This window comes from Setaria italica, chromosome IX (genome assembly GCF_000263155.2).
Source record: "Setaria italica strain Yugu1 chromosome IX, Setaria_italica_v2.0, whole genome shotgun sequence".
Lineage (NCBI taxonomy): Eukaryota > Viridiplantae > Streptophyta > Magnoliopsida > Poales > Poaceae > Setaria > Setaria italica.
Window position 1 is genome coordinate 53,910,211 of NC_028458.1, and position 11,848 is coordinate 53,922,058.

Sequence of the window (11,848 nt, forward strand, 5' to 3'; positions counted from 1 at the left end):
TGCTATGGTGATGCTAGAAACGGAGAGGCCCAATCCACGTTGAAGGCCCATCACGTACAAGTTCTCTGAATCGGCCTAATCCAATAGAAAGGCCCATCACGAACAATTGTAGTGGGCCTCAAAGGAAGGGGAAAAAAAGAGGAAGAACTGAGAACGAACCATGTTGATCACCCATAATAGGTTCTTTCAGACTTCATGCAACATCTGTGTCGCTCCCATAAAAGATAGAACACCTCATGCTGATGAGTGAAGCCTCTAGGCAGCTCGCCATTATTGTAATGGCAGTCCCCAGCCGTAAATGATGGCAGGTGCTAGTGCTACATCATCAGCAACAACAGCTACTGAATAACCGAGAGAGTAATTTCGTTAGCCCTGCCATCCTGCAGCAGCTGCAGGCGGCGACAGTGATCGTCGATACATCGCTTTCCCGCACGGTTTATTGCCACACTACGTACACAAACACCTCGGATCACTTCACATCATTTACATACATGGGCGAGCGTCCCAGAGACTTTTTATGGCTACGCTGGCAGACGACAGGTAGCATCATCCCAACACCGAAAAAAGAAAACCTCAAACCGGAGGAGAAGACCGAAGGCCTTCCATAGCGCTATGGTGGCAGACTGGGTGTTAAAACCTAGAAAAAGGCCAGCGGCGGCAAGCCGGCCTGTGTTCCTAGACTGAAGAGGTTGAACGCCGGCGCTGATCGATCACTTCCTCCCCTTGCCGCTGCCGTACAACCGGAAGAGGTTGAACGCGGAGACGAGCGAGATGCCTACCATGTTGAGGCTGGCCGCGACGGCGCAGGCCACGGCGCCCCCGGCCTGCGCGCAGAACCGCTTGTAGAGGTGGCACGTCTTCATCCACTGGAACTGCGTGTTGCCGTACTTGCCGATCATCGCCGCCTCCATCGCCACGGCCACCGCCGAGATCGTGAAATACGCCATCACCTGCACGCATGCGGCCGCAGTTTGTTCACAGAACGCAACATTTGCTAGTGACACAGTTTAGGGCAAGAACAGGCATTAGAACAAAGGACTGCCGACAGTCTAGTGCAAGACAGGCATTAGAACAATCTAGAGCTTGGCATGACGCCATGTGGTTGCTCTGATCTGTGGTCTCACCAACTGCTACCTGCTAACGCTGCATATATCGCTGTGGTTCTTGATTGTGCTGTACTGCGGATGCTGCTGCATTCAGGCAGCAAATACACATGTTGATATACTTGACAGTGAGCCAGGACGGTCACAATTTGTTTACCAGCATTTGCTACCCATGGAACTTATATGACTACAAAAGGTAGTGAAGAATAAAAATATATATACCCACTATGCTGGGTGCCTGGGTTGGTATATGAAGTTCATTTATTCTTTAAGCAAGTGTAATTGGTCACAGTGATTTACAATTTCGATGGAATATGCTAAACCATAGCTCAGGGTTTGACGGTGATATGTGACCTGCTGTACTGAAATCCTTGACCAAATGCAGAGGCACGAAGCATGTGACATGACCATAACCTAATCAGCAATTTCCAGCGACATGAAAGGCGTCCTGTATGCTATAAATGCAAGATTAAGGAGAGAATTAATTCGCCTTTTATTTCCCCCCTCTCTTTATAGGTCAAGATCTCCCTAAAAGAATGTCAGTATGCAGTCCAAACTCCTTGACAAGCCAAAGACTTAAAGTGTTGTTCCTATCAACAATTGACACGTCCAGCATACAAATTACTCCTCCTACATGGTGATTTTCTTATCTCCTTTTCCAATCTTTTTTTTTTGGGAAGTAGTATCTCCTTTTCCAATCTGCTATCTGAATATGTTCTGTTTTCACCACAGAGTTGTCCAGCTCAGAATGACTACTTGTTCCATCACAAGTATTTCTCCTAAGAGGCTAATCCTAACCTTACTGTAGGGTGAGCCGAAACTTAGGGTAAAAGTCTACTTGTGTCTCCATCACATTCAGTATGCACAGTACAAGGCACGTTAAGTGCTCAAGGGCTACAGAACAGCAGCATCTCCGCTCAAAATATTTAGAAAATGATAGCAGAACAATAACCACTTGATAGTGACAAGTAACACACATGCAAGAACATAGAGACAGCGACCAAAAATTTATAAAGGCTGACGTTGACAAATTGTACATAAATACTTGCCTGATCACAAGAGAAGATAGCCCATGCCATGGGCTTGCTGATGAGGACACCACCTGTCAGAATGCTCACCATGCACCTCGCACCCTGAAGCAGGCTATAACACGCTGCCATCCCATTTGCTATCACCAAAAATCTGCAATCAGCAAACGAGCTTTAGCAACAATTCTGCCTCTTTGCTTAAACATATGCTCTGGATGAAATCATTAGCAATTCGTATCTTTGGTTCTGAGGACGCGGGTCAAAAAATTGGAGTAACGCATCTTGAGGATTTTTTTTCCTTCAATGGGTCTCTATTGAAAAACCACCTACTTTGTGGGCATGGTTAGCTCTCGATGTCAGTACTTTGAATGTTACACGATCCCATGCTGCTGCATCATGAAGATGGTCCTCCTTGCAGTTGTGTGCACACCACCGAGGACCGACTATGACTATTAAGTGAAAACATACACTACATTTTATAAATACCCATCATCGTTGACTACCCAGCATACTAGTAAATCACAATGATCATGGCCACTGTTTCTCCATGCCATGTTTAAAACTTTAGGAATTGAAGAGATAATACTAGTAAATCACAATGATCATGGCCACTGTTTCTCCATGCCATGTTTAAAACTTTAGGAATTGAAGAGATAAGAATTACCTAATAAAAAAACTACTACTGTTTAATTAAAAAATAATACTACCATATCTTATCGGATATAAAATTGTTTGTTTTTCGAGAACCTATAAAAAGTTTCACCCATGTGGTTGGAGCCACTCCACGATATTGAAATCAAATACGTCAAATAAGAAGTGAATGGAGAGAAAAATATAGCGGACTACAGAGAGCACTCCACTGCAGGTACGTGAAACAAAACTGAAATTCCAGATGTGCCGGAACCGTGCTGGTAGGCGAGAAGTAGGTCGCATTCATGCGCGGCCATGAATGATCTAGTAATAACCATTAACACTACATCGGGTAGCCTGGCCACCACGTGGTAGTTGCCACTCGTTACTACCCCTCGCAGTGAAAACTCCACATCCAGAACAGAGTCACACACCGCCACACTCCCACCAGACCAGAGTAACCGGAAGGGAGAAGAACACAACTGCGATGTCAAAAAGGACAGGCAGCGCCATGAAAGCAGCTGCTATTCTGGGTACAACACCGCGGCCTCCTTCCAATCTTCCATGCGACCCCCGGCCGAGCCTGCCCGTGCACGGTCAAGGCTTTGGCTTCTTCCCCCGTGCAGCCACCGAGCCACGCCGGCACTGGCAAACGCAGCATGAGTCCTCTGGCCAAGCCCAAGCGGCAGGGAAATAAACCTATGAAAGGGGCTAAGCGGCTGCTTCCTCTGCGCCGCCGTACGTGTGGTTGCCCGTTGGCCTCGCCATTAATCTCCCACCAGTGCGCAACCAAATCTGATACTATTCCGTTTGGTGGCACGATCTGTTGCGCGTTTAGGAATTGACGTGCTCGACATGGCCAGCCAGCCAGGAAACCAGATTAAGGAACCTTCCTTCACTTGCTTAGGGCCTGTTTGGCAACCACCTATTAAAGTTTAACACCCGTCACATCGGATGTTTGGATGCTAATTAGGAGTATTAAATATAGGCTAATTATAAAACTAATTGCACAGATGGAGTATAATTCGCGAGACGAATCTATTAAGCCTAATTAGTCCATGATTTGACAATGTGGTGCTACAGTAACCATTTGCTAATGATGGATTAATTAGGCTTAATAGATTTATCTCGCGAATTAACACAGGGTTCTGCAATTAGTTTTATAATTAGCTCATGTTTAGTTCTCCTAATTAGCATCCGAACATCCGATGTGACACTGTTAAAATTTAACACCTCGTATCCAAACACCCCCTTAGTGTTAGTGGCCATCAGTCATCTGACGTGTTGGAAGCGACATACTAAAAAACTCCTAGCCTACTACTGCTAGTAGATGGACTATAAGATCACTCTGTTTTTACTGACAAGTTGCTAGGCAAAGGTAAGCACTCGTCCATCTCTCATGAGTCATGACCGTGAAATAACGTGCTCGCAAATATCAGCGACTAGTGGGAGCAAATAGTTTGGCCGGACAACGACGCTGGAAAAGGACTATCACTGTACATGTGAGCATGCTAACTTAATTGTGGAGAACTTTGCTCAAAAATAAAGAAAGACAATCACTAAAATTCGCTTGCTGCTGTTCCATGCATCATGGTCATGACCACATGGGGAGGCCATAACGAATGGTAGATGGAATACTGCACAGGGAAGAGGCGCGGAATCGAAGGTCGAGTGAGGTGGTTCACGGGGAGGTGCTTACACGAGGGACTGCATGTCGGAGTACCGGGCCTCCTTCTCCATGGAGAAGAAGATGCGGGTCTGGCGGTCGGCGCCCAGCAGCGCCGCGGCGAGCACCGCGAGCCCGCACGTCGCGCACCGCAGGAACAGCTCCGCGGCGCGCACCCGCCGCTCCAGCGCCGCCGGCACGCGCCCCGCGGGCCCGTAGTAGCACACCGGAACGTTGCCGGGGCTGACGCCATTGTCGGCCGCCGCTCCTCCTTGTCCTTGGCTCATGGCTGATCTGTGATCTCCCCTACAACTGCGAGTGAGCGCGCGGAAGAGGGAGCGGGACGGAGAGGAGCGGGGCGGAGGGAGTGAACCGAGCCGCGATGTACGCTGCGGGGGGACGCGGCGTTTAAAAGCACAGAACGGAGGCAGAGGACCGTAAATGTGCAGGGTTTTCGCTAGATGCACTCCACCAACCCGGCATGCTTGGGTAGCCGTCCGGTTGAGAAATTAATGGGTGAGTGAGATGAAACATTGACGACGTGTTTTTCATGCTTTGACTTGATTTTTTAGGAGATCCACGGACTGCCACATGATTTTCAACACGCTGTTAACCGCGAGATTGGTATGTGACTATGTGAGGCTGGCCAATAGTGGTGTGCCAATGGGGTGTTATGGTACTGCAGTAAGTTAAATACCTACAATTATTTAATTGCGATGAATATTAGCCTGAATTTTTTTTATGTTGTACAATCTGTTAAGGTATGGGTGGATTATGGAATGTTTACTACCTAGATGCATTCTTAAGTTTGTAGATTGTGTTAGCTTTTATATTTCATACTTGCAAGTTAAATTACACCTTAATAACAAGATGAATGCAAACAAAGAAAACAAATTCAAATGGAGTAAAGGATTTGGCTTCGGTGGAAGATGGGTGCCTCTTTTCTTCTTGAAATTTAATGCAAAAGCACCAAGTTAACCGTAGAATATTCACATTATTTATTTCTATTAAGATAAAAGGGTTATTTATATGGATTATTTTTCATGAGATATGCTGTAACGTCTGATCAATCAGTTGATGGAGAAAGCTTAGATAAAAAAAGGTGAGAAATGTTTGACATGAACATTACTAGATAAAATTTTGATGGTAAAATGCATTATATGTTACATCAATAATATTTCATAAATTTATAGGCGTCAATTGAATCCTACCTGTGATGGCATTTAGATATAAGTTAGGAAACATCACAGATGTTTTACTCATCCATCTATTGTCGTTGTGTTCTCACTCTATTACATATCCAGCCACCTCACCATGCATCCATATACATAGGATCAAGTGTTGTCTAGATCCACATGTACCAGGGTACCCTCAGAAAAGGAGCTAAGGCAACCAGGCACCAAAAGACTAAAGGTCCAACAACTAGAAGTATGCTGAGGCGGCCCAGGAGACACCGCTGCCCACCTCCCGACCTCCCCTGATCAGGGGCTGAGGGACATAACCCACCTGTCCAGCCAGATTGGGGGCAGGGGCCGCAAGGGGCCCATAGCGCCCCGCCCACTCATCTCCGGTGCGGACGTCAGCGGACGCTCCCATCCCGTTCACTGCCACGGGGTTTGCGAACGGGACGGGGCATGCCGCGATAATAGACCAGGCTGTGCGTAAGCAGCCCGCGCCGCACAGGAGCCGTCGTACAGGACGTGCCAAGCTCACGACCGGCCAAGAGGATAGGACAAGGAGACCCCTTGGCGCAAGACTACCCCGACCACGCCACGACCCACCACGCCACGACCCCCGATCTTCGAGGTTGGGGATCCCCTCCATTTCTTAACATTGTTGCCCGATCCCTGGCCTATATAAGGGGAACCATTTCTCAACATTGTTGCCCGATCCCTGGCCTGTATAAGGGAACTGGGCCTCCTCTCTCTCTATCACGCATTCAATGCATACACCCGCATATCACACGAATGCTTGCTTGCAAGCACCCCATTGTAAGTCCAGTGCACTTGATCCAAGGAACATGACTCCTGCCAAAACTGGACGAAGCAGTATAACTCCTTGTCTCTAGCCATCGGAAGTAAGGAGAGCGTGGCGTACAATCACTAGTCGGCGGTCCGAAACACTGACACCAGGCATCCAACAAATAGTCATTCTTGTGCACTCTTTTCATCCTAAATTATAGGTCGTTTTGGTTTTTCTAGATTCATAGGTGTTTGTATGCATCTAAACACACTATATTTAGATGCATACAAACACCTGTAAACCTAGAAAAGCTAAAATGATCTATAATTTGAAACGGAGGGAGTAGCAAATTATAAAAGGAGAATCTAATAATCTAATGTAGAACATGTGATCATCGCCAAATTTCCTTGGTTTCGGCGGGGAGTTTTTCATTCTCCTAGGTTTTCTTTAGGTACTCTTTCTCTATGTTTAGTTATTAGTGTATTATTTTCATATCCTCTTGCTCATCAATTCGCGTAAAACCACTAGGCTTATTCTAGTTTGTACATTCTGAACGTATCTAAACTCTAAAAATCCCTATTCTTCACAAGAGTGGACAAGAACGTAGTGTACCTAATACTGGTAAACAGAGATGATGGGTCCTTCGGCCCTAGAAGCCTGGAGCTCTAGACCCTAGATGAGGAGATGCATCGAAGGTGAGCCTTGTCCGGATCGTGGGGGTTGGGTGGAGCAAATGTCGATATATAATATATTCTATGCAATTTATTCCTCGAATGTCCTACCAAGGAAAGCTGAGCTGGAAAGACAAACCTTGGTCCTACGTAGAATTCTTTTTGAAATCCCTGGATGAAGGATACGTTTACTGTAAGAGAAAAAAATCAGGTTTCTATCCATACTTTAGCTATCATGAGAGCTTAACTTACATTAATTTGTAAAAGAAGCCTTCCCTCAAAAAGAAAGAAGAAGAAGCCACCTCATGGTCACGAATAGAAACACGAGCCTTGTAGCTTAGGAACTTTCAAATTCAGTGTGAATCTTTAAACGGATTATACAAGTTGCCCAACTTTGGGGTGCTAAAATTACTGTAGCAACACTGTAGCGTTTCATTTGTATTTATGAATTATTGTCCAAATATTGACTAATTAGGCTCAAAAGATTCGTCTCGCAAAGTACAACAAAACTGTGCAATTAGTTTTTGATTTCGTCTACATTTAGTACTCCATGCATGTACCGCAAGTTTGATGTGATGAGGAATCTTCTTTTTGCATAGTGCCAAAGTTGGGATTTTGGGGGAAACTAAACATGGCCTTCAACTCCTGAAGTCGACTCCAGAAAGGCATCTATCTGTCGTGTACTCATTAGGCTGCAGATACCTTGAATTTGAGACTGCGGCGTGCATCCTCCAGGCTCCAGTGACAGGTGCACTCTAATCACCAACAGCTCAACAGGAGAAAGCGATGAGAACGAAAGAAGGTAGAGAAAAGCACCAAAAGTTGCGTCCGCAAGAGCTCGCGGTTTGATAAAACCTGAAGCCGCCCGGCACCACAGCACACGGTTTGAAGTCTGCTGACTTCTGATCTGTTTTGCCTATGATGTCAGGACTCTGGAGTCTATCTCTTGGCTCTCCAGACACACGATGAGATGGATGGGATCTCGCGCGCGTAGCTGAATACGGTGGTGGTGGGTGCTACGCGGCACTCTAGTTCAGCAACACCTGTATGGATAGCTGGCTATGGCAAGCCTACCAACCTAGCTATCTCGTGTCTCTCTCTACTTCTTCCCACCCGGGGAAGAGAAAACATTGTACTCTCCGATGTCCGATCGACCTTCCAGCAAGGGAAAATGGGAGCACCAATGGCAGATTGACCTGTGCCCGACTTGAGCATGCAAGCCAAGCAATGGCCATGTCGTGGTTGTTACGTGCACATTGATGACCACTGTCGACTGACCACTGCGGTGTTAGTGAGGTTACCCCAGCTGCAAGGGAGTAATGAACAGAGATGGTTTCACCGGGGAAGGGGCGAGAACAATGCTCGTAGCCACGGAGTACGTCAGCCGTCAACGACAACAGTTAGGTCCTGGCATGACTCCAGTCCCTCGTCCAAGCCGCTGCCTATCCTTTTCTTCCAAGAATTTCATAATTGGCTCCAGTTCCGGGTGAAGCTGCTCCACTTTAGAAATCCGAGTAGAGCCAGCTCCACTTCAAAACTTCAGAACTAAAATGGGATGTTTGACTAGATGGGTGCTCTCAGCTCCAAAAAAAACCGATTTCAGTGTGAATTGCCATTGTTACCCCCCAATTCAAGTCCCACTTGTAATCCTCTCTGTCCCATCTTCTTCTTCCTCAGAACCTACATTCCTCACAACCTACGCCCCACTAATCAAACACCAGCATCTCTACGCCATACAGGACCTCCGCGATGCCGCACCGCGCGGCTTCGGCCGCCATTGCCACCTGGCTGCAGGGCACGAGGAGCCACCACAGCCAGCCGCGGGGGTGGCTGCCACCACCGTCGTTGGTGTCGGCCTCACCGCACAAGCACGAGAGGAGGAGCAGCGACACCGGCAGGCGGCCGTGGAGGAAGACGGCGCGAGCCTCGGCGGCGAGCCGTGCGGTGGCAACGGGGGTGCGGATGACACGGGGGACAGCGTCGATGTCGGCGCGGCGGTGGAGCCACATGAGGAGCGCGGTGGCGGGCTCACACAGGATGGGAGGGGCGACGGTGGTGCGGCCAACGGGGAGGGAGGGGCCACAACGGCCGGCGGTGTGAGGGAGGGTCTCATGCAGCATGCGGTGGTCGGCGAGGCTAGGCGACCGGGCAGGGCAAGGCAGCCGGCGGCGGGGCTCGGGTTGCCAGTGGCAGGGGTCGATGGCGGCCGCCAATCAGGGTGGCGGCTGCCGAAACCCCAGTGGCTGCCGTGCTCAGGAGAAAGAGGAGTCAGGACGGAGGAAACAGAGGCACGAGGGAGTCTCGGAGGAAAAAAGTTTTTTTTTATAATCAGTGGCATTGGTGAGTATTTACGCACCAACTCCACGAGGAGGTTCAAAAGAGGTGGTTCTGGAGCAGCAAAAGAGGTGCTCCAAAAATCCATCCTCATTTGTACTACAGCTCCATGGAGTTGCCAACTCCATGGAGTTTTGGAGTTGGGATGTTTGGCTGAATTTTTTGCTGTAATTGGTGAACTTTTGGAGTGGAGTCATGCCAAACAGACCCTTGATGAGGTGGCAAACGGTAGGAGTTAGATCTTTTCTCTGTCGTTCACACGAGTTGCTTCGCACTGTCAAGATTCAAGCCGCCTTGGTGGAGTAGCAAGAGCAACCGCACTGTAGTGGAAAAGTGATGCTCCATCTTTCTCTCTCTTACTTGGGGCATCGATGGGTATGGATTTTGCCACCGCAGCCAGCGACGCTCCATTGCAAAAAGCAAGCATCGGGTAATGCACATACATCGATGCCCAATCTGCTCAGCTAATAAACTATCAATTTTTCACATGAACGGAGTCGGAGGGGTAAAGCTTTTGCCTGTTGGCCGGAGTGCTCTATTATTTTATCGGAAACCTGGTCCCACAATCGTTTTGGCATCGATGTGCTGCACGTTGCGGTAGGAATCTGAGATCAAACATCGTCTGGACCTAGCGGTTGAAACGACATTTCAAGCCTCGCTTTGTTAGTTTGATCTCGTCCGGCTCGGTCCAACGACCGAGTCGGAGTCCCTAATCTCACGTCTTGATTGGGGGCGCACAACTAACTTATGGTTGCGGATTCCCGTCACGCAGCGCTATAAAAAGAGAGATGGGGGCTAGGGGCATGCACGCCAAAGTTGGACGTGCTCACCAGACTCACCGACACACCTACAACCCAATCTAAACCCTAGCGTTGAAGTGGCAGGAAGCACCGCTGCCACCTCGCCGCTGCCTGTCGTCGTCAACACTGTCGTCACCACCATGGCGAGCTCGTCGACCAAGCCCGATGGTGGTGCCCTTGCTCTCTCTCTCTCTCTCTCTCCCTCTCAGTTGTTTCTGTTTAGATCTAAGGATTTGTTTTTACCTTAAGAACAAGTTGTTTACTTGCTAGTTCTTGCACCTAGTGATTCTAGAGAACTAACAATGGTACCAGGAGCCTAACTATGGTGTAGATCTAGTCGGGGTCAGAAAAAAAACAATTAGAAGGAGATGATTCAAAATCACTAGCAAACCCTAACCCTAGACAGAATCCGCTCCGGGAAGAGAGAAAGAAGAAGGGGGTTGGGGAGGAAGAAGAAGAAGAACCCTTACCGGATCCCCTCCTCGCTCCGGGAAGAAGAAGGAAGCCGCTGGCGGTGGGGTGCCCAAGGCACCGACGCTAGTCCGCTCGAAGGCGGCGCGCTCACCCTAGGGCGAGCACGCGCGCCGGCGAGAGGACCGCCTACGGCGCCGTCACGCGAGAGCACCCGCCGGCGAGGGGACCGGTGGCGGCGGTGTCACCCGCATGGGCCCACCGAGGGGAAGCCTCGGGCCGAGGGCCGGCGCTCTGTCAGCGCCGCTCCACTCAGTGCGGCGCTCGCCGGCACTCCACCGCTCTGCCGCCCCGGCGCACCCGCTTGGCTCTCGCTCGCTCGCTCGAGTGGTAGTGCTGAAAGAGAAGGGGAAGGAGAAAGAATGCGCTAGGGTTTCGAGCGGAGCCGGCCGTGGTGTTTTTGATCCATCCAAAATCGTCGGACGGTCGTCGGATGAGAATGAATGGCACAGATCAGATGGACCGGATTTGGCCCAGGCGGGAGACTGCTTTCCCGGCCTAGGCCCAAGTTGCAGCCTGGGAGGGCGAGCGCACGGGCCGGCTGCACAATGGACTTCAGATCCAAGCGGAAAAGGGGCCTAGCTGAACCACGGATTTGCGCTTGAGCGCGTTGGGCTGCCTTCCAGACGCGGGCCGAGATGAGCCGCCACTGTGCGATATGGGCCAGGCTGTTTCCGTGGTCGGGCTAAAAGAACAGTAGAAGTTTGAGCTCGTTTCTTTTTTCTTTTTCCAGCTAATTTTGTATTTTTCCTAAAAATTGATTAATGGCTCAAATAAAATTAGTTTTGAGGAATTTTTCCAGTGGGTAAAATTCACAACTTAAGTTTAAGCTTCCGCTGTGTTAAGTTTAAGATAAGTTGAATTTTTGGCATTAGTTTGCCAATTTATGCATTAAGTTGAAGTTTTTTAGTCTATTTTTCTAATTAAACCAACCGGAAAATTTAATTAGAAAATAAGTAATTTTTCTGAGTATGATAATTTTATCTACTGACCAACGTTATTGATAAGATTATTGTACTAATAAGTTTTGTTTTATCATTATTGATTCTATTTCTGCCTAGCGGTGATGTAAAATTAATATTGAGAAGTTTTATGTTTTAATTTGACCAACATTGAATTAACTCAAATTTTCTGAATTTTTGTTTTCAGGCAATTTTTTGAGTTTTATCTCATCCATAGAGGT

At 48.3% G+C, this 11,848-nt stretch overlaps 1 protein-coding gene across 1 annotated transcript; it reads right to left on the bottom strand.

Moving 5' to 3' along the window:
* Positions 1–342: 342 nt before the first annotated feature.
* Positions 343–4,842, bottom strand: LOC101763260 (CASP-like protein 2U2). The gene is made up of 3 exons (XM_004985290.2): positions 4,461–4,842; positions 2,153–2,285; positions 343–950 (listed from the first exon to the last, which is right to left on the bottom strand). Exons 1-3 carry the CDS (start codon positions 4,712–4,714, stop codon positions 711–713), a joined length of 627 nt encoding a protein of 208 aa, XP_004985347.1. The 5' UTR covers positions 4,715–4,842; the 3' UTR covers positions 343–710.
* Positions 4,843–11,848: the final 7,006 nt, after the last annotated feature.

Bases quoted from the DNA above. Each gene is read 5' to 3' on its own strand.
- LOC101763260 (XM_004985290.2), bottom strand. From the start codon at position 4,714: ATGAGCCAAGGACAAGGAGGAGCGGCGGCCGACAATGGCGTCAGCCCC. The intron at 2,286-4,460 runs GTAAGCACCTCC...TGCTGATTGCAG, and splicing joins TCCGACATGCAGTCCCTCGT to ATTTTTGGTGATAGCAAATG. The intron at 951-2,152 runs GCAAGTATTTAT...GCATGCGTGCAG, and splicing joins CTATCTTCTCTTGTGATCAG to GTGATGGCGTATTTCACGAT.